The 23,517-nt window shown below is 41.8% G+C and overlaps 1 protein-coding gene across 2 annotated transcripts in view; it reads right to left on the minus strand.

The window, feature by feature from the left end:
- Positions 1-23,517, minus strand: part of LOC132872838 (BOLA class I histocompatibility antigen, alpha chain BL3-7-like) — a 120,431-nt gene that overhangs the window by 75,085 nt on the left and 21,829 nt on the right. Inside the window, exons 2-7 of one of the 2 annotated variants that reach the window (XM_060907931.1) lie at positions 20,676-20,939; positions 12,182-12,457; positions 6,354-6,665; positions 6,132-6,248; positions 5,894-5,922; positions 599-5,794 (exon numbers count right to left, since the gene is read on the minus strand). The exons of the other annotated variant lie outside the window; for it this stretch is intronic. Of the exons in view, the coding sequence (XP_060763914.1) occupies positions 5,645-5,794; positions 5,894-5,922; positions 6,132-6,248; positions 6,354-6,665; positions 12,182-12,457; positions 20,676-20,939 (1,148 nt within the window). The 3' untranslated portion in view covers positions 599-5,644. Of the gene's footprint in view, positions 1-598; positions 5,795-5,893; positions 5,923-6,131; positions 6,249-6,353; positions 6,666-12,181; positions 12,458-20,675; positions 20,940-23,517 lie in introns of those variants that run through there. 2 annotated transcript variants of the gene reach the window in all.

Genomic DNA, 23,517 nt, shown 5'->3' on the forward strand with positions numbered 1-23,517 from the left:
GTTCTGTGTCTCCAACCTTATAAAATGTTACCGGAGAGACTCAGTGCTGTTTTACAGGCAAAGGAGGTTGTAGAAAGTATTAAATGCAGGGGTGCCAATAATAGTGGCACGTGCTTTTATTGAAAAATAATTATTTCTTGACGAGGGAATTGTTTTTCTCTGAATAAATTTTAGTCAAAAAGGTTGGATTTTTCTAATTTTTTTCAGTGTGAGATGAAGCAACTTCGCCAAAAGGTGGATTTTTTTTGTAACCTTTTTTTTTTAAACAAATCTTTACCGGGGTGCCAATAATTGTGGAGGGCACCGTATCTGTCAAATAAATTGGTGACAGTAAAATGTGTGGATCTGTGAATCAGGTTTGTGCTCCACCTGCCCCTGTGGACGAGCCCCACTGTCTCCTGGTAAACAGCAATGTGCTGGATGTGGAAGGAAACATGAAGATGCAGGTCTGGGGAAAGAGTGAAGTGTTGCATCTGTGGAGGTCAGTATAGTCCTGTAGTACTGGATATGGAGGAGAGCAGGAAGGAGAATCCTGACAAAATCAAAACCAGCAGACATAAAATCCTCAACCCAAATAACAGCCACACAAACACCAGCACAGAGTAAATAAAGATTTATTCATGGACTGACAAAATAGCATTTATAGCATTGTGATAAAGGTAGTTAAAGGAGAACTGAAGGCAAATTTTTTTATCATCAAAATTCTATTTCTCATTTTATTAAATATAGGAATGCATTTTGGATAGCCATTTTCCATCCATCGGTTATCTGTAACCGCTTATCCTGTGTAGGGTCACAGGCGAGCTGGAGCCTGTCCCAGCTGACTATGGGTGAGAGGCGGGGTACACCCTGGACAAGTTGCCAGGTCATTGCAGGGCTGGCATATAGAGACACACAACCATTCACACGCACATTTCACACCTACGGTCAATTTAGAGCCGCCAATTAGCCTAACCTGCATGTCTTTGGACTGTGGGGGAAACCGGAGCACCTGGAGGAAACCCATGCAGACAGAACATGCAAACTCCGCACAGAAAGGCCCTCGCCGGCCACGGGGCTCGAATCCAGACCTTCTTGCTGTGAGGCGACAGTGCCAACCACTACACCACTATGCCGCTCTTGATGGCCATTTTGTCACTGCTATAGCAAGTTATGAGTGTTTGAAATATGTCAAAGCAATGGCCGTAAATGAGATTCATCGAGACCTGTGCGAGACATCGTAGGACGGAAGAAAAACATACAGCGGAAATCAAAGTAACCAACATCTGCCAACATTCCCTGTGTCTGAAATCACTCACTCGTTCACTACTCCCTATATAGGGAATTACTATATAGTGAGCTCATTGGTAAAATGAAAAAACACTTTTGGACACTAGTCCGTCAAGCTGGTATTTACGTCATTACTGTCACATGACTAAAACATGCCAGATCAGTCTGCTGGTGGGTTTACAAAATAAAGTTATTACAAAATAGGGCAGCACGGTGGTGTAGTGTTTAGTACGGTCGCCTCACAGCAAGAAGGTTCTGGGTTTGAACCCAGTGGCTGGCGAGGGCCTTTCTGTGTGGAGTTTGCATGTTCTCCCCGTGTCTGCGTGGGTTTCCTTCGGGTGCTCCGGTTTCCCCCGCAATCCAAAGACATGCAGTTAGGTTGACGTGGGGCGGCCTTGGGCTGAGGTGCCCTTGAGTGAGGTACCGAACCCCTGACTGCTCCCCGGGCGCTCTGGTGTGGCTGCCTACTGTTCTGGGTGTGTGCGTGCGTGTGTTCACTGCTTCAGATGGGTTAAATGCAGAGGATGAATTTCACTGTGCTTGAAGTGTGCATGTGATGAATAAAGGTTTCTTCTTCTAAACACATGCGTGTATTTTTGTGAAAAATACATATTGTACTGGAGCGCATTTCCCACATTAACAAATACAAAATACCTGCAGCCTTCAGTTTTTTTTTTAAATCAAGGCCGAATACTTATTTTGCCGCCGCCTTTTATTAAATCAAATCTGAGACTTGATTTTTTTCAGCACAACCGCAATGCATGATGGGATATATTGCTTTGGTTAGTGACCATCGGTTGTACACTACTTTCCATGATGCACTGTGGGATACTTTGAGTGCACTATATACGGTGTAAATAAGCCTCACTACAAAATGGCTCCTCACTATATAGTGCCCTATATAGTGAGTAGGGAGTGATTTCAGACACAGAGCAACATCTGCCAACGTTGTCAAAAGACACGCGTGCTCGCTTTCAAATGCTGATGTAATTAAGTTGGAAGTTTTGTTTTGATAGCAATCAGGAAAGTTTGAAAAAAAGTCGGCAGTAATCGTCATTTAAACTCGTTTTTGTGCAATATTTTGTTTGGAAAACAGTTTTCAAAATGGCGGCACTGACACGTCACATTTCGAAGTCTCGCACAAGTCTCGTGAAGATCGCGCGGATAAACGATGCCTGCCGTGGACCAAATGAACTAAATTCAACACGGCTAAAAACCGAATAGACCAATAAGTGTCATATTTAATTGCAATTAGTTGCCAATACAAGTCAAGATATAAGGTTACTAAAACCGAAAACGTAATTGAACACATTACAGTGGTCGAAATATTTTTTTCCAGTGTTCTGCAATATTGCAGAATGTCAAAATTTTGTTCTGCAATTTGGAAATATTTTCTGCAAATACACAAGCCTCCACACTACACCCTTCTCAACCTAATAATGCCTATATTAACATCATATCTAGCTTTACAACTCATAGCATTACTGTAATTCTTTATTCTCTCACTATTTTTAATTTCAGTCTACACAGATCCTTCTCTGCAGCAAAGTTATCATTCCATGATACCGCCACAGGTCTTTCATCCCCCTCACCCTGACACTACGGGCTACTACAACTTGAAGTATACCAACTAATTCATAAATGTACTAGTTATCACACGCACACATCATCCTTCCACACAACATACTAATAAAGGCATCACCACAATAAAAATAGAACACAGCTGTTCTTCAAGAAACAAAACAAACATTCATTTTCATGTTACACGTCGTTACATTTTGTCAAGTTTAAGTTTCTAGCTTGAACAATAGATTGTTACCCAAAATGCACTTCATTCAGTGTTTGCATCTGCAACCTGAAGTTTTAAATTGAAAGCAAGGTTTCAATTCTACACTCAGGGCTGTGAAATTGTAAATAAGAAATCCGAGGAAAAGGGGGGGGGGGGTGTCTGGGGCCCGCAGGGCCCCAGACACCAAGCCATTTTAGGTGTTATATGGTGTATTCTGAGCATTTCCTGCAAGTAAAAAATTTCTCAACAAGTAAATATTTGACTAGTCTTGGTCTTCATTTTGCCATATAAAATACCTATCAACAGTTTTCTCTTTTAAAATGAAAGATCCATGTAAAATACCTTGAAATATCTAATAAGTGCCTATGTATTTTATCTCTTAATCAAAATAAAAGTAAAAAATGTGTAAATAATTTAAAGAAATGTTAATAAAAGAAAACTTTGATGGGCCTTTCAAAATGACTTTGTGAAAAATCATGCTCAATATTTAAGTGAGAGATACCTGTTGTCTTCCAAATTACACTTAATTCTTGTATTATGTCCTGGCTTTTTCCAAGAATCTCTCACAATGTCTCTTGTCTACAGAGCAAAAGTTTAAAAAAAACTAATGTTTCTTATCTAATATATTATTTACATCTTTTCTTTTACTTCTGGCTCCTTCTATTCCTCTTTGCATCACTCCCAGCTATTTCTTTCAATTCATCTTTCAGTAAGGCTATTAGTTATTAGTTCTACAGTATTTGCATTCCTCTATTAAAGCTATTTACAAAATGTTCATAGTCTGTCAAACAGCATCTAATGAAAGTCTTTTAATTTTCTTTTTTTTAACACCATCTCTTTCAGTTTTGCAAACTTGTTCTTTTTCATCTTTTCCTTCAGTCTGTCTGTGTGTTCTTTTCTAGCCCTCTTTGCATCTCTCTCAAACACCTCCTTAGCTTCCTTTCTGATGGCATCTTAACTATGTCTGATCTTACACCCTGCCCCTGCCTGTGCCCTCTGCTGCTTAAGTCTTGCCTTCTCTGCTTTCTCATCATTGTAGGCCTTGTAAGATGTCCTAAGATTTTGGCATAACTTACTGTCAACTGCATCATGAAGAAAGTCCTTCTTCTTGAATAGAAAGCGAATTTCCAAGACAGGAAAGACAGAAGTTGGCGCGAATGCTGCAAAGCATTCGTTGCAATGTTGTAAAAATAGGAAGTATTGTAATGTCGTTCGTCTGTAAAATTCACATACGCGGTGCCAGGTCACGCTATTTTTAGCTCTGTCATGCACTCCTGAGTCGCAGTCAAGACGTGTTCCATGCTCAGCTGGCATAAAACTCCGCGAGTCCGGCTGTATTGAGCCACTGGTCTCGTGCAAGGCGATTAAAACCGACTAGACCCCCCACCCCCCAATGATTTTTAATGTAAAAATAGACGTTTTGTGAAGATGATATTTTTCGCGACAGAATCCGCGGAATTCCGTGAAAATTTCACAGCCCTGTACACTGTTACATCTTACGATGATGCAAAGAATTGATACCATTAAGGAATAAAACCCAACTGACCATGATCATGTGCTCATGATCTTCGCGGAAAGTTCCCTCTATTTCTGGGTCACCATGATCGCGATTTTCTCTGTAGGCCTCGCTTGACTGCGATGTACCCGCCACAGCAATCCAACTATAACAGCAACCGTCTTCATTTTTGTCACCCTCGCGGACGCGCGATCTGTCGCTGTTGGAGTCACGCTGGCTGCTGGTTTTGCCGAGATACGACAAAATCGTCCTTGTTTTCTTGGCGTTTTTGCCGGACTCATGCCCCGAAGAAACAATCCTCTTCTTGGGAGCCATGTTTGTTGTGCCGCATTGAATTCTGGGAGATGCATAGCGGAAACTGCCGAACACTGCTGAGGTAGTTGTCGGGTCCTCCCATTACGCAAATATTGCTCAACTTTGACCTGGAAAACGCCGTCAGGTTCGCGCGGCGCAGGTTTCAGTTTATTTACAGCGCCGCTAGTTTGCTAAATTGAGAACCATTGAATCCTGAGCCTGATTTTTTCATTGTGCAATCTTGAAAATCATTCTGCAAAATGCAGACTGCAGACGGGTATTTCGAACACTGCGTTAATTAAGAAATAAAGCAAGTTTTTAAAAAATGACTTCAGTTCCCCTTTAAGTGTTCAGCGCCAATTGTTAGAATCTCAATTCTTTTTACAGTTTTTACAAAATACAGGATAGCAGAGTAATATTTACAGTAAAGTAATATTTACAGTAGAGTAACATTTACAAAGGCTTCCACAAAAAAAGGAAGAATACAAGCAGGAAATCTGAAGTTTTTAAGAGCTACAGGATGTTATTACAGGAGTTTTGTTTTTATAACATTTTTCTTCATCTCCCTATAAAATACAGATATAAAAGACTCGACTGCAGTGTTGCATACTGCAGTCCAGTTGTGGCAGTAAGAGAAGAAGCAGAAGCAGCATGGCTGCATCTCCTCACCCGTGAAAGAGGAGAACAACAGGGAGAGAAATATTTCAGCACAATCTTATAGCTGGACATTAAACTGCGCTTGACAGTGGAGACAAATATCAGCTCTGATCTGAGATTTAATGTAAGCTCAGGCTTTTCTGCTGGATTTTCACTCCACACACATTTTTATTCCATATTTCACTGTAAACATCATCATGTCTTACTCTCTCTCTCTCTTCAGCAGGAAGAAACAGTTGATTTTTTGGAGGAAGAATCTCCTTCAGAGGCTGTAAAACATTCAAATCCGTCACAAAGTGAACTAAACACTGCTAATAAATAATGTAGTGGTTTTAAACATCATTTATGGATCATAAAGGTTCACTTACAGGGTCTGGGGGGGGAACAGGTCTGAATCCTGAAACACAGATGATGGACAGACAGTTATTATAAAATCTCAGTGCTGTGTTTGGCTTCATGAGATAATGAGTTCATATCAGTTTATTGTCTCGTCTAATTTATTAATGAAGATTAAAAATATGCAAAATATTCATCAAATCCTCTCAGAATGAGAAAGTGTAAATCTGTTCTCTGAAAACTTCACATCTGCCTCCTTCCTCCTCTCACCAGAGTTCCTCTTCTTCCAGAGGACAACAGCAGCGACAATAGCGAAGAGAGGGACGACGACCACACCAATGACGACTCCAATCTGTCTTCTACCTGACACTTGATCTGTTCTTTCACCTGTTAAATGAACACAGTCTTTATTCTCTGCTGCAGCAGTAAATCAGCTTTTACCCTCTAAATGTGTAGTTTTATTCTCTGCTGCAGCAGTAAATCAGCTTTTACCATCTAAATGCGTAGTTTTAATAGGACCTTTCGGTACTTCTCGGACTATGTTCTCCTCCCCCAAGCTGCTGTGCTGAACCACGCAGGTGTATTTGTGTTTCTGCAGCTCTTCAGCTGGGACTTTCAGAATGCTCCTCTTCTGGAAGCTTCCATCCTGGTTGGGTAACATCTCTTTGAGCTCCACGTCCTCAATCACATCCTCTCCGTCCTTCTGCCAGGTGATATTCAGGGCTTTGGGGAAGAAACCTGTAGCGTGACACACCACCTCTGGAGGAGGAGTGTGTTTGTGGAAGACTGACGCCTCGGGACGAACTGCAGAGACACAAATTTAAAGAAAATTGAAGCTCAATTGTTATTTATCATGTGCTAAACATTTTCTGGCTGCATGAATGATTAAGCTGGAGGTATAAACATTAAAGAGTGCAGTATTTCTCCTGTAGTCCAGTGGTCATTAACCTGCTGCTCGCGATCTCCCGGTCGATCTCGGAGATATTTTTAGATCACAACACATTTTACAATAAAAAAAAAAAACCACATGCAGTGTTCAAATATTCACAGGTTGGTCCAGTTTGAATTCTGCTACATATTTAATTAGTGCTGTGCATCTCTATGGGCAGGGAGGAGCCCAAGAACAAAATAATTCTGGCTGATTATGATGATGAATTTTTGCAGATAACTGTTTCCGGCTGCGTCACATCAACCTGCTGCTAAGCTCCATAGCTAATGTTAACTACAGCTGTGTTCTGTTACTGAGCAAACTCTGTTCAGGAAACCATGGCCAAGCAACGAAAGAAGGTGAGAATACATCATTACCGTTCTGAATGGGAAAATGAACTTGCTTTTACAGGAGTGAAAGAAAAGACTGCCTGCCATTACATCACTTACCATCTGAAATTCAAGGATTCATTCCCACCCAAAAGTGAAATAGGAGAGAAAAGAATTCAAGAGTTACAACTGGTTTTAAAGCCCAGCCATCACTTTTCACAAAACCCACCAGGAGAGCTAAAGCTGCTACTGAGGAGTCATTCCGTGTTCTCCATCTCCTGGCCAAGCACAAGACGCCCCTTCACCACAGTGAGATTTTTAAAAGAAGCCACGACAGTCACATTATTCACAGACTTTAAAAACTAATACACTTTGTCCAGCAGCAGGAATGAGAAGAGTGGAGTTGTTATTCGAGGACATTTCTCGATCACTAAAAGGTGAAACTGACTGCTGTCCACGAATTAACAGTGAAAACTGCAGGAAATCAGTGTGAGTGAGTGTAAATGGGAAGGTGTGTGTTATTATTGTGTACATTATCATGTAAAGATAGTGACACAATGCAAAGTAAAATGGGATTTTCAATGTAAGCATGCATTAGTGTCAAAAATAAATTAAAAACATCATTTTGTCATTTAATTGTCTTCATATTGGTATTTTGTGACCAAAATTAAAGTTAACGCACTAACAGGGAAAAAGAAAAGAAACGACACTTTAGCTTTCATTTTCTTCATAAAATGGAAACTGGGTGCCAACATTAAAATTAATATTTGAATGCATACTTTGTCTTTCCTTTTTTCTGTGCAAGACATCGTAGGACGGAAGTAAAACGTACAGCAGAAATCAAAGTGACCAACATCTGCCAACATTGTCAAAAGACGCGCGCGTCCTCTTTCGAATGCTGATGTGATCAAGCTGGAAGTTGTTTGTTTTGATAGCAATCAGGAAAGTTTGAAAAAAAAAAGTAGGCAATAATCGTCATTTAAACTTGTTTTTGTGCAATATTTCGTTTGGAAAACAGTTTTCAAAATGGCGGCACTGACACCTGGCTGACACGTCACATTTCGAAGTCTCGCACAAGTCTCGTGAAGATCGCGCGGATAAGCGACGCCTGCCGTGGACCAAACGAACTAAATTCAACACGGCTAAAAACCGAATAGGCCGATAAATATAATATTTAATTGCAATTAGTTGCCAATATGAGTCACGATATAAAGTTACCAAAACCGAAAACGTAATTGAACACGTTAATTAAGAAATAAAGCAAGTTTAAAAATGACTTCAGTTCCCCTTTAAACAATGTGGAGGACGGAAGTGCAGCGAACAGCAGCATGAGAGAGATCGCTCAGGAATTAATGACTTCAGCAGAATGTCAGGATTATTAGCGTGCTTGCTCGGCTGCTGTGTTTGCGCCAAAGGCAAGCACACTATTGTTCTTCTTAAGTTTACTTATTCTGCCTTATTCCGACACGGTTTTTGGATCCACTACTCCTCCTAGGCCGTTCGAGATAGAGACACTGTTCCAACTCTGAGACGTCTGGCCCGAAGTGATGTGTGCCTGAATACAGCTTTTGGATCAACGTGCCCGTTCTCTTGTTCTTGTCATTTTTCTTTTGTTTTTCCCCCCATAGAGAATGAATAGGGCTCATGAATTGAATCGTCCTACTCGGACACGCTCCATCGCAGATGCACCAAACCTCATGTGATACTTCAAGCCAACTTCCCCAACACATACATGCGATCGGTTCTGACCCACACTATCTTTCCTTTCTTTTTGCTCATCCTTTTTTCCTCCATAGGCTTGCATTGATTTTTGGCCCCATTGGAAATGAATGGTGTTTCAGGAGAAAAACTTTCACTCTCCATCAGTTTTTTTAACCAAGTGACCAAACTTCAAGAAACTTCACTTGATGCCTCAGGCCAAGTCCCCGCACAGATCCATCCCCTCATCTGAGACCTGCACTCGTCTTTTCCTTGGTTTTCACGCATCTCTTTTTACCTCCATAGGCTTCCATTGATTTTTGGCCCCATTCAAATGAATGGAGTTTTGCTCAGTAACACTTCACCACACATCCACCAAACTTCATACGGCACCTCAGGCCAAATCACCATCACACACATGATATCGGTTCTGACCCGCACTCGGCTTTCTCTTGCCTTTCATCCGTCCAGTTTTTCTCCATTTTGCCACTAATCAATGGAAGCTTGACTGAGTCATTCCTCCCTTCCCCCATAGGTGATGATGCATTTGGCAAGAATCTGTTGAGACTTTGACAGCAAATCAACTTCAACTCAATGGCCACTTTATTAGGAATACTTACATGCGCACACACGATAGCAATTAACATACAAGCATTCACATGTTACCATGCTACCTGTTAGCATGTTACCCATTATGATATCATGCCTGCTGTTAGCGTGCGAGTTGTTAGCATGTTCACCATTAGCATGTTATCATGAGAACTGTTAACATGTTAGGATTAGCATGGTAGCATGCAGAGTTCGCATGTTTGCTGTTAGCAAGTTCGCCTGAGCATGTTAGCATGCTAACTGTTAGCATATTAGCATGTCACCCTCAATGTGTTAGCATGCTAAAAGTTAACATACTAGCCATTAGCATGTTAGCCTGTTAGCATATTAGCTTAAAGTGTTAGAATTTTAACAAATAGCATGTTAATCATTAGCAAGTTAGAATGCTAGCTGTTACCATGTAATCTATTAGCATGTTGGTATGCTAGCTTTTAGCATGCTAGCTGTTCTGCTACAGCTCAGCAAGCACACATTGCATTTTCTCTGTGGAAATGCAGTCTAGTTATTATAGTTACACTTGTGTTAAAAAAAAAAAAATAGCAGGACAACATCAGTAACCTGATGAACCACTGTTATTAGTAATACTGATATTTCTGCCTGGCAAATCATTTCCTTGTAGATGTAATAGTGTAATAGAAAAACAACAGACCCAACCGTTATGACATGCACGCTGCTTATTCTGAGTAACTGACTCATTCACTGAATTCACTGTTCAAAATAATAGCAGTGTGGAGTTTAATAATTATAATAAAAGGCCATTAATTGTCCTTTATTAAGGAAGAAGGGAAGTAAATGTTTCACACGCTGTTATAAAATACATTTCGTTCTGAATTGCTCAGTAAAATGGACCGTTCCAAACACTGATTGGAGGAACAATGTATGGTAATTTGATTAAAAAGCTGATTGGAGAGGGGGAAACGTACAAAGAAGTGCAGTAAAGTATAGGATGCTCAGCAAAAATTCTCAAATGCTTTAAAGTGGCAACAAAAACCCGAAACATGCAGAAGAAAACAAGCAACCACTGTTAAAACGGATTGAAGAACAGTCAGAATTGCACAGAATCAGCCAATCATCACCTCCAGAAAGATCAAAGATGATCTAAAATGACCTGTAAGTGCTGTTACAGTCAGAAGACGTTTGATCGAAGCTCAGCTATCAGCAAGAAGCTCCTGTAACGCATCGTTGTTGAAAAAATACCATGTATAGAATTAGTTAAAATTTGCCAAGGAACACATCGACGGGCCCAAAGAGAAATGGCGTAACATCCTGTGCACTGATGAGAGTAAAACTGTTCTTTTCAGGTCGAGTGGTCATTGACAGTACGTCAGACGAACCCCGGGTTCTGAATTCAAGCCACAGTACACTGAAGCACGGTGACGCAAAAATCATGGTATGGGGAGGTTTTTCACACTACGGTGTTGGACCTATTGATCATATACCAGGGAGCATGGATCAGTCTGAATACATCACTATACTTGAAGAGATTATGTTGCCGTATGCCGAAGAGGAAATGCCCCTGAAATGGGTGTTTCAACAAGACAACGACCCCAAACACACGAATAAACGAGTAACATCTTGGTTCCAGACAAAATGGATTGAGGTAATGGAGTGGCAGCTCAATCCCCAGACCTCAACCCCACTGAAAACCTGTGGGGTGCCATTAAAAATGCAGTTTCTGAAGCAAAACCCAAAAATTCACAGGAACTGTGACATGTAGTTCGTTCATCCTGAGCTGAAATACCTGCTGATAGGCACCAGATGTTGGTTGATTCAGTGCAACGCAGAAATGCAGCAGTTATCAAAAACAATGTTTATGCAGCTAAATATGAGTTCAGTTTGAGTTTGAAGAGAAAAAAATGTCGACACTGCTATTTTTTTGGACAGATCCTTTTCTTTCCGTCCTGGAACTGATTTGGATTTGAATGTGTAATGTTTTCACTAGTGGGCAGCATAGCAGTGCAGTGGTTAGCACTGTCGCCTCACAGCAAGAAGGTTCTGGGTTCGAGCCCCATGGCCGGCGAGGGCCTTTCTGTGCGGGGTTTGCATGTTCTCCCCGTGTCCGCGTGGGTTTCCTCCGGGTGCTCCGGTTTCCCCCACAGTCCAAAGACATGCAGGTTAGGTTAACTGGTGACTCTAAATTGACCGTAGGTGTGAATGTGAGTGTGAATGGTTGTCTGTGTCTATGTGTCAGCCCTGTGATGACCTGGCGACTTGTCCAGGGTGTACCCCGCCTTTCACCCGTAGTCAGCTGGGATAGGCTCCAGCTCTTCCGTGACCCTGCACAGGATAAGCGGCTACAGATAACGGATGGATGGATGTTTCCACTACATTTGAAATGTGGAAATAAAGGCTATTCAAAATATTTCACTTTATTTACTTTAACGCACTTTTATTTATTTGAACACAACTGTAAGTCCAGAAAGGCCACGAGTTAATTCTTTAAATGTTCTGATTTATTGTTAATTTTGACACTAATGTTGAACGCTTTAATGGAAAATTTAAATGCAAGTGGCATTTTATCATTTCATTGTGGGACCATCTTTGTGCACACATATGGGAAAAGAAAAATACAAACCCCAGTTCCCATTTATTTTACTTTTGGCATTTAAAAAAAAACAAAACAAAAACAAAAACAAAAAAACAACCTCGTAGTGCATTATCAGTGTGTTATTAGTATATGCACAATGTGTGTGTAATAAGCTGCGTGTTTGTCTATCAGCTGCAGTTACAGTAACAGAGCAGATCACACACTTTACCTTTCCTCTCCAGAGTCTCTCTGCCGTAAGACACAAACTTCTTTAACCAATAAATACAGTCATCCTCCAGGTAGCTCTTGCAGTGTTTAGCTTTAGCGTCTGTAGGATCCCACTTCTTTATAAAGATTCCAGCTTGAGGATTCGCTTCAGTCAAGGTTCCAGTTTTCAGATCCAGACTCATGAAATCTTCTCCGTCATAACCGTACAGATCATATCCTGTAGTGGTGCCGTCACCATCAAGCTTACAGCTGTACATCCTCTGGAGTGTATGAATTCCTACACACACACACACACACACACACACACATACACACACACGTAATGAAGTGAGGTCAGATGAGCTGACTTTCCTTCTACACTCTCTAAAGCCTTGGTCACAACCGGCCATACGTGCTCCTACGGCCGGTCTACGTGCAAAAAACGCAAGAAACGCACGGAGGGCGCGCACGTGTGACGTGCTGATTTTCGAGCCTTAGACCGGCCGCAGAGGTTCTTTGTCATGTCAAACAAACTCTACGGGCGCTTATGTTTTTTTTCAGGTTGCAAGACAAACTTACGGCCAACGTGCGTCTTTCTCCATGAACAAAAAAAAAAAAAAAACGCAGCGATTTGGGAAACGCCAAAAATCGCACGGCCAAAAAATCGTACGTCCGGTTGTGACCCAGGCTTATTCAAACTGCTGCACTGCATTTTTCTACTCGTCCTTTTTACATTTTGTCCTTTGTAGTAGAACAATGTTATTGTCAGTAAAAGAGTATTTAATAATGTGTGTTTTGTGTCCTTCTACACTGCATGGATTCACAGCTCTGTGTGTAAAGTAAAAACACATTCGGATCGTTTTAATCTGTGGCCCAAACTGTATAATGGACACTCAGTAGTTTGCCTAAATAGAAAAAACATTAAAAGTGTAGAGAGAAGCTCTTTAGTGTGAGAGTCTGCGGTTTGAGACGAAGCCCAAGGGTTTGTGACTCTGATGATATAATGATCTGCTGCTGTTTAATCGATGTTACAGAACCACTGTGTACTACTGAGAATACCAGTGTTGTTTTCATTAACGATGACAATGATTTCGTTAACGCACCTTTTTTTCATGACTAAAATGAGACAGTGACGAGCTAAACATAACTCTTTGATCACGAAAACATGACGAGACGTATCTGTCGTTTTCGTTGACTAGACGAGACGAAAATGTTAGTGGGTTGGCTATAGGACTATCAAAATGCATGGCGTTTCCTCCAACGGTGTCTGCCAAATGCTGACAATATCAGCAATGCACCTGCATCCTGTCCTTATTTGGTCACGCCCACCACCGGGCATGTCCGGGCACAGTGAACACCAGGGCAGCCACACACAGTTCATGGACCATGGCGGCGGCAATGCCAGCACAAGGGCTTGGTGGGCAGAAAAGACGTGATGATTTATGGACATACTTTACACATAATCCAGCAGAAAATAAAACGGAATGCCTTGCAGTGGGAGACAGAGGTACACGCTGTGGCTATAAACTACGTGGCAAGAATACGACCAACCTCAAGAGGCATCTAAAGCTCACCATGCTGCTATTTCTGCGACAGTAAGTTAACGTTACCATAAGTCCTTAACAGATCATGTATACGTTTGCTAGCTTTGGTTAATGTCACTCAGCAATCGGGCTGTGATGAATTTCCTATGAAGTTTTCCAAAACACCGCGACCTGGCGAAAATGAATGGGACTGCTAGCTTCATGCTAAAGTTGGCTTGGTTAAGCTAACTTAAATTCAATTAACATGAGTAAAATGTAGCCCAGGCTGTAAAGTGGCATAATTTTGTTAAGACTATCCCCTTAAAATAATCCATTTTATTTGTGGAAAAAAGCAAACAAAAAAACAATTCATTGAAAAAGTCATTGAGCAGTCATTAAAATTCTAAAAGCAATTCATCTTATTTTGAAATAAATAATTCATTGAAATTGGTTATATGCACTAAAAACTATTGAAAAGTGTTTAAAATGGAGAAAAAGAAAAAAAAAAAGAGTTGCTGCAGAGGGCTACGTAGAACGATCTTCCCAAATAGCCAATTAGTGCACCTCGTGCGCCCCAGGTGATCAACCTCGTAGGTTAAATCCAGTCGTCGCTTCCTGTTTTGCGGTCATGTTTACGGTTGCTGCCTCGTGCATTGTCTGATCCAAACGCAGATAAAACCTGTTTTCATCCACGGGGTAAGACCTGAAAATAATGTTTTAAACTGAGTTGGAATAATTCTTAATGATGTTAAACACTGGTTGACCGGTATATTGTTAATATTTAAACTTTATAGAGCAGTGTGAGACCGGACGATTTCTGCCGATCAGGCGAGGGTAATTGCTGGAATGCTCATTCCTAAACTGATCACTCGGTGAGTGGGAAAAAAAAAAAAACCCAAACACACTAAGGTGGGGTTTACATTAGACCGTATCAGCGGATCATCAGATTAACGTTTTTAAAACGATTAGCGTGCACACAGCAACGCCAATACACGATTCGCGTGCACACAGCAACGCCAATACACGGATACGCTCGGCTCTGCAGGCATCCTGCGCTCCAAATCACTCCGCCCTGAACAGCGAGTGCCCTCTGGAGGGTGCGCACTCCGGCCCTGCGCAGCTCACAGAGCGCGCGAGTGAAGCACACGAGCAGTGATTCGGGACTGAGCCGCTGTGTGTGTGATCTCGGTGCATATCGGGCATGCGCGTCACTTACCACTTGCAAGTGGAAGGATGGCAAGCCTAAAGACAATCATAACTACACAATGGGCAGTATTTGCATCAGTATTTGCAGTATTTTCGTACTTTTATACTCTTTAATGAAAGGTGATACAAGGCGGAAGTCCACGCCGTTTTTCAGCAGTCGCGTCACATGACCAACGCCAGCGAATCAGGAAGGTGGATGTCACAGTGACGTTGTCCAATGACGACGCCAGCTAGAGCTCAGCACAGCGTATCCGCGTATTCTCAATGTTTACACAGCACCGGACCAGACACGATCTGGATTGAATACGTGGACCCTGGCGGATTCCCGTTTCCCGGTGTTTTAATGTAAACGGACAGTGCATCCGCGAAGAAAACGAGACAGATACGGTCTAATGTAAACTTGGCCTAACTTGTTTGGTTGATTTGTAAAGCATCTGAAAGTTATGTTAATCGGCGCAGCAGCCATGAAGAAGGTGCTAATGGTGCTATAGCTGCCTGAGGCTACATCCACACGACAACGGCAACGAGATGTTATTTAAAACTATATCGCGTCCAAATGGGCAACGATCAGTAAAATATCAGGTCCATATGGCAACGCAACGCTTGCTGAAAACGATGCAATACACATGCCACACCTCTCGGGGCGCTGTAAGACGGTCCCTTCGGAGACACCAGGACAACAGAAGTAGTAAGGACGCATGCGCATAAACTATTATGCGCGAGACTTCATATTAGCCACAAAGTCAGGAAAATCTGTTTGTAAAATTACAATATAATGACCAAATACAATGAAAAGTATTTTTCCAGTCTCACCTGTGAAAGGTAATCCCATGTGATCTCGTTTGGACGGTAAACCTGTTGGTACAGTTAAACGCAGCTAATCTTTATTCTCCGCTTTGACCTCTCCAATATGGCGGCGAGGATGACGTATGATTCTACGCGGAAGGCGGCATCTTTAATGGTCCGGAATAAATTGAATGATACACGTTGATGGATTAATTTGCTCCTCTACGCCCTTTTTGAGGAATGTATTGTTGGACTTAAATCAACATCTGAAGAGGTGAGATCGCTCCTTTTTTTCCCTATTTTTGCTGGTGGGATTGACTCTGCCCTAAGGACAGAGTCTCTCTCTATCTCTCTCTCTCACTTTGCACCATTACACAATAAATATTCACAGTGAAAATATTTTGTAAGCGCGTTTCATGAACCAAGTTATAGGATTTGTTGACAACTCGCATCGCATTGCAATGAGAAGATCATTGGCACTACTGGTGTTAAGAATCAGACCATTTCATAAATGAATATTTTGCTGTAGAGCTGCAGTGTTTGTACAATTGCATGTTTTTGCTTCACTATTACTGTCACTATTCTGCTTCTTGCATTACTACTGTGAACTAACACTGAACATAATAATAATAATAATAATAATATCCAAGCTCGTGTTTCACTCTCACTAGTGCTCTGTAAGGCTTTTTCCTGGTGATATTCGTTACACTTCTACCCGGCGTGAAGCACTCACAGTCATGTGGTTGTGACGTCATCGTAAACAAATCTGTTCTACTCATCCAGACAACTTCACAACGGCAACGTTGCCAGATCTTTCCACTCTGGAACCCGTTCTCAAAAAGATTGCATTTTGGGCACCCAAAACGCCGGTGCCGTGTGGACGCCAGGCCTAAACGATAAGCAATTGTATCGGAGTCACCTGAATCCGTTGCCGTGTGGACAGGGCCTGAGACTGTGTTGTGATGATTAATGGGCCATTGACCTGAACTTAGCAGCTTAGGCCAAGTTTACATTAGACCGTATCTGTCTCGTTTTCTTCGCGGATGCACTGTCCGTTTACATTAAAACGCCTGGAAACGCCGGGAAACGGGAATCCGCCAGGGTCCACGTATTCAATCCAGATCGTGTCTGGTCCGGTGCTGTGTAAACATTGACAATACGCAGATACGCTGTGCTGAGCTCTAGCTGGCGTCGTCATTGGACAACGTCACTGTGACATCCACCTTCCTGATTCGCTGGCGTTGGTCATGTGACGCGACTGCTGAAAAACGGCGCGGACTTCCGCCTTGTATCACCTTTCATTAAAGAGTATAAAAGTACGAAAATACTGCAAATACTGATGCAAATACTGCCCATTGTGTAGTTATGATTGTCTTTAGGCTTGCCATCCTTCCACTTGCAAGTGGTAAGTGACGCGCATGCCCGATATGCACCGAGATCACACACACAGCGGCTCAGTCCCGAATCACTGCTCGTGTGCTTCACTCGCGCGCTCTGTGAGCTGCGCAGGGCCGGAGTGCGCACCCTCCAGAGGGCACTCGCTGTTCAGGGCGGAGTGATTTGGAGCGCAGGATGCCTGCAGAGCTGAGCGTATCCGTGTATTGGCGTTGCTGTGTGCACGCAAATCGTGTATTGGCGTTGCTGTGTGCACGCTAATCGTTTTAAAAACGTTAATCTGATGATCCGCTGATACGGTCTAATGTAAACCCCACCTTAGCTTGTTGGGGTCACATCTAAGGTGGTGTTTACATTAGACCGTATCCGTCTCGTTGTCGTTGCGGATGCACTGTCCGTTCACATTAAAACGCCGGGAAACGACTCCACAGGCGGAACAACTTGAATCCGCCAGGGCCCACGTATTCAACCCAGTTCGTATCTGATCCGGTGCTGTGTAAACATTGAGATACGAGGAAACGCAGTGCTGAGCTCTAGCTGACGTTGTCATTGGACAACGTCACTGTGACATCCACCTTTCTGATTTGCTGGCGTTGTTCATGCCACGTTGGTCATGTGACGCAACTGCTGAAAAACGGCACGGACTACACTTCCTGCTATTGTTTCCGCCTTGTATCACCTTTTTGTTTTTCATTAAAGAGTATAAAAGTATGAATATAATGCTTTGCCATTCTTAATGTTGTTCATGGTAAGATGCAAATACTGCCCATTGTGTAGTTATGATTGTCTTTAGGCTTGCCATCCTTCCACTTGCAAGTGGTGAGTGACTTGCGCATGCCCGATATGCACTGGGATCTCACACACAGCGGCTCAGTCCCGAATCACTGCTCGTGCACTTCACTCGCGCGCTCTGTGAGCTGCGCAGGGCCAGAGTGCGCACCCTCCAGAGGGCACTCGCTGTTCAGGGCGGAGTGATTTGGAGCGCAGCCGCTGAGTAGGAAGCGCTGAGCTGCACTGACACATTTCAACTTACGTGCCGTCTAATTAGTCACGTGATTAGCGTATCCGCGTATTGGCGTTGCTGTGTGCACGCGAATCGTTTTAGAAACGTTAATCTGATGATCCGCTGATACGGTCTAATGTAAACACCACCTAAATCATTTCAGTGTTGTTTATTATTTACTAAGGAATATTTTTCTAAGCTGTTGTTCATTGCATATGTTGAAAAAAAATAAGATATTGGTGAGACTGCTTGATGAAAGTGTGTGCTTGTGGTACTTAAAGAGGTAAATATTTAGTGCAGTTTCTCATTGTTACCGGTGCAAGGAGAGACAATTAAGCACATTAGGCCTTAATGCCTCTAGCTACCATGGGGTTTCTGAATTTAATGCAGTTTTCTACCAAATTAAAGGCTACTATGCAATATATATTTTTTTTATAATTTTGAAAAATTATATTTTCTTTGTTACTAATGTAACAAACTATTTCAGCTCTTGAAAACAGTTAATGTAACTACAGTACTTGAATATAAAAAAAGCACTTTGAATGTATTTATAGTTTCGCAACTACAAATTAATACTTGAACTCTTGAACTAAAGATAGATTTGATTTTTGTTGTACAACTAAACCTTTTGAGAGCATGATTTAAACCAGTTAATGCAAATGAGTATTATTGATTGGTGATAACATGCTATTTGGATCTGCTTTGACCTCTCTTGCCCCTTTTCCACCAAAGCAGTTCCAGAGCTGGTTCGGGGCCAGTGCTTAGTTTGGAACTGGGTTTTGTGTTTCCACTGACAAAGAACTGGCTCTGGGGCCAGAAAAAACTGGTTCCAGGCTAGCACCAACTCTCTGCTGGGCCAGAGGAAAGAACCGCTTACGTCAGCGGGGGGCGGAGTTGTTAAGACCAACAACAACAAGACCGCGAAAGATCGCCATTTTTAAGCGACGAGAAGCAGCAGCTGTACAAACGCCAAGTCATCCATTATTATTGTTGTTGCTGCTACTGCTTCTTCTGTGTTGTTTTTGCTTCGATATTCGCGCCAAGGTTTATGCAAACGTAGCGACGTAACTGACATATACAGCGACGTAATGACGTGGCTTCCCTTAGAACCGCGAGCTATGGAAAAGCAAACTGGTTCTCAGCTGGCTCGCAAGTTGAACGAGTTGTGAACCAGCACCAGCACTGGCCCCGAACCAGCCCTGGAACTGATTTGGTGGAAAAGGGGTATCTGTAGGTCAGGTTTTTCTCTGTGACTTTATTTGATGAGGTCCCAGCCACGGTCCATCGTCTATCGGGGAGTTTCCAGCTGGGTTCATGTGAGGTTTCCAGAGATCCAGAGAGATTGTTTCTAGAGTCCATGATCCATAGATTCCCAGTGTGAGCTGGGTGGCGAGCCACATTGAAACCACCGATATTGAACTGAGAGTGGTGAAGGATTCCTTCATTCCCCCTTCCTCACGGACTGTGTGGTAGGACAGAATACACATACACTGATACACTTGACATGGATCTGAAGAAAAAGGGCCCCAACGCTAACTTTGGGACAGAGGGTTTTATTTTGCCGGCTTTATTATTTTAGTTGTTATTTTTCATTGAATGCCTTGCAACAAACTGTGTATTTTTATTGTGTTATTGGTTATTAATAACAAGTGGCCACACAAAAAAACCCCTCAAACCACTGTTGCCCATGTCTTTTGAATACTCAACAACAAAGGCTCTCACAAGTTCATAGTCTTCTATTACTGGTCCATCTATTAACATTTACTATTACTTACCTGTGCTCTGTTATTACATCGTAACAAGGGTTACAAAAACTTGTCCTGCAGGGATTTTTGGTGGGACAGCAACTGAATGCTTTGTCATATATTGACCCATATTTGAGTTACTGTGAAACATACGGGGGGAACGTAGCTTTTCACACCTGTTGCTGTGCCTTAAATGAGCAGCAGCACACCTGGCTACTCTAACATTAGCAGCATGTTTAGCCATCATATTTACATTAACGGACAGCGTGGTCATCTTCTAGTTGTGTGTTCATCATGACATGTTTGTGCTCTATCAGCGCATTGCGACATGTTAAACAGAGGCAGAAACACTCTACAGCGTTTCTGTAGAGCGCGTGCACTAGGCAGCGTTTCTGTCGAGAATATGTTATGCACAACCTGTCAACCTTGATTACAATTTCCTATCTCTGTATTGGCCTAATTTAATGTTTTAAAGTAATTATTTTTTCGACTAAAATGAATGACTAAAACTGGACCAAAACTGCCAAGGATGGAATTGACTAAAATGTGACTAAAACTAATAAGCATTTCGTCCAAAAGACTAAGACTAAAACTAAATCAGAAATGGCTGCCAAAAACACTGGAGAATACAGAACGTTATTTTGCACATCAGTATTGTTCTGTGTTCGTTTGTGGATTCACAATAAATCCTGAGATAATGTCAGAAAGGAAACTGTATTTCTGTGTTACTTTAACAGGTTTATTACACAGAGCTGTTTCACCAGCTTATTAAACTGCCATTGAGTGAGTGAGTGAGTGAGTGAGTGAGTGAGTGAGTGTGCACACTAGTTATAAAAGCTCAGTGTGGTTCACCCTCACCTTGAGTCTGATTAAAACTCTGAATTATGTTAACCAGTCTGTCTCTGAATCTGTCATCTTCTTCCCGCATACGTTTTGTCTCCCTGTTCCAGTAATCTGGATCATCAGCGCTGATCTTCTGTGCCAACTCTGTCTTTGGGATCATCTCCTTGATGTTGGTGTCATAGAACACAAACTGCTCTCCATCCACCAGACCAACAGCAGTGAATTCTGTGAAATTTATTCCTCCGACAGCAGTGTACTGGTACTGCAGAGTGTGTGTGACTGTAAAAGGGTAAATAGTTTCAGTAACTCATCACAGATGAAGTAAAACGATAAAGATGCATACATTCAGCAAAATTCAGAACGATGTCACCAAAATCCCCACTGACTGACTGAGTTAATAAGGCCACCTAACACACACACACACACACACACACACACACGTAAATAACATTTCAGTTTCCTATTTAAAAAAAAAAATAATAATAATAATAAAAAAAAGTGGCATCAGCTGATTACATCACCATGGCAAATCTAAAATATCACCTATCACACAAACACACTTTCTCCCTCTCTGAGATAACACATGGAAGTAAATAACCGATTTCAGTTTCCAATTTAAAAAACAAACAAACAAAAAAACACACTTGACATCAGCAGATCACATCACCATGCAACTCGAAAATATCACATTTCCTTTGCAAAATTACAAACAGAGGAGCTGTAACACGGGAGAACATGTACACTCCGTACAGAAAGGCCCCAGTCGACCGGCAGGTTCGAACCCAACACCTTCTTGCTGTGAAGCGACAGTGATAAAAGGAGAAACCGCAGCTTCTTTTCACACTTTCTATTTTCACAATTTTTTCTGGAAGCAAATGTTCTCACATGCACCACTTACCATATTGTTACTTTCTGGTTTTGCGAGAAAAAAAAAAAAAATCAAATCAGAAAAATGTGTGCACGCACAAGAATTTAATTTTTATAACTCTCTGCAAATCGAGCACTAAACACCAACAGAATCACAAGTGTTCGGTCTGTACAGCCTCATGTTAGTGTTCATATATAATTTCACATGTGTCGTATCTATCAGTTGATCACTATGTTTATATATACACACACTGTGTACACACACACACACACACACACACACACACACACACTGCCTGGCCAATAAATAAATCACTTTTTGGATTTAAATAAGCAAATACCCAAGAACCAGTGATTGTGTTTCAGCTGTAACAATTGTTGTAATAATAATTATAATTGTTAATACAAATGTAATAATAAATTATTAAATTTGTATTAACAATTATAATTAATACAATTATAATTATAATACAAATTTAATAATAATTTATTATTAAATTTGTATTAACAATTATAATCATTACAACAATTGTTAAGCAATTTATTGTTATATAAAAGTACTTTACACATCTTTCAATGAATTTATTTTATAATCATAATTTATTTATTTAATATACATGTATTTATCAAAAGTGAGGTGATGGGTACAGGAGGTTTTTGCATGACCCAATAAAAATAACTTCAAAAAAGTAATATATGAGTAAAAGTTCACCAAATGCAACATCAGGAAAGCAGAAATTTTGAAAACACTTTCACAGGCATAACCCTAGTGCACATCGAAAAAAAAATCTTGTCAACCTCTAGCTAGCTGGAGTATTCTTGTGTAAACTTCAAACTTTGAAATCCACCATGGTTTTTTTTTTTTGTTTTGTTTTGTTTTTTAAATCAAGTGAGATCTGAAAATGGATTTGCGCCAATGGCCAACCGGGTAGCTGCCAGAGCTGATGGAGGTATTGAAGGTGCTGAGTGGTTTGGGCGGATCAGCAGAGCAGTGTGTAACGGTGCTGAGTGTTTTGTGGAGGTGTCGCGCTGTAATAGGAGCCAGAGACGATTTTGTAGTAGCCACGCAGCGGAGGAGATCGAGTGACTGACAGAGAGCGCACAAATACAGTTGTGTTCAAATAAACAGCAGCGCATTAAAAAAGTGAATAAAGTGAAAATGTTTTTAATAGGGCGGCACGGTGGTGTAGTGGTTAGCACTGTCGCCTCACAGCAAGAAGGTTCTGGGTTCGAGCCCAGTAGCCAACAGGGGCCTTTCTGTGCGGAGTTTGCATGTTCTCCCCGCGGGTTTCCTCCAGGTGCTCCAGTTTCCCCCCACAGTCCAAAAGACATGCAGGTTCGGCTACTTGGTGGCTCTGAATTGATCATAGTTGTGAATATGAGTGTGAATGGTTGTTTGTCTCCATTACCCCTTTTCCACCAAATCAGTTCCAGGGCTGGTTTGGGGCCAGTGCTGGTGCACAACTCATTCAACTTGCGAGCCAGCTGAGAACCAGTTTGCTTTTCCATAGCTCGCGGTGCTAAGGGAAGCCACGTCATTACATCGCTGTATACGTCAGTTACGTCGCTACATTTGCATAAACCTTGGCGTGAATATCGAAGCAAAAACACGGAAGCAGCAGCAACAACAATAATAATAATAAATGACTTCGCGTTTGTACAGCTGCTGCTTCTCATCGCTTAAAAATGGTGATCTTTCATGGTCTTGTTATTGTTGTTGGTCTTAACAACTCTGCCCCCCCGGCTGATGTAAGCGGTTCTTTCCTCTGGCCCAGCAGAGTTGGTGCTAGCCTGGAACCGGTTTTTCTGGCCCCAGAGCCAGTTCTTTGTCAGTGGAAACAGAAAACCCGGTTCCAAACTAAACACTGGCCCCGAACCAGCCCTGGAACTGCTTTGGTGGAAAAGGGGCATATGTGTCGGCCCTGCAATGATCTGGCAACTTGTCCAGGGTGTACCCTGCCTCTCACCCAAAGTCAGCTGGGATAGGCTC

The sequence above is a fragment of the Neoarius graeffei genome, chromosome 24 (genome assembly GCF_027579695.1).
Source record: "Neoarius graeffei isolate fNeoGra1 chromosome 24, fNeoGra1.pri, whole genome shotgun sequence".
Lineage (NCBI taxonomy): Eukaryota > Metazoa > Chordata > Actinopteri > Siluriformes > Ariidae > Neoarius > Neoarius graeffei.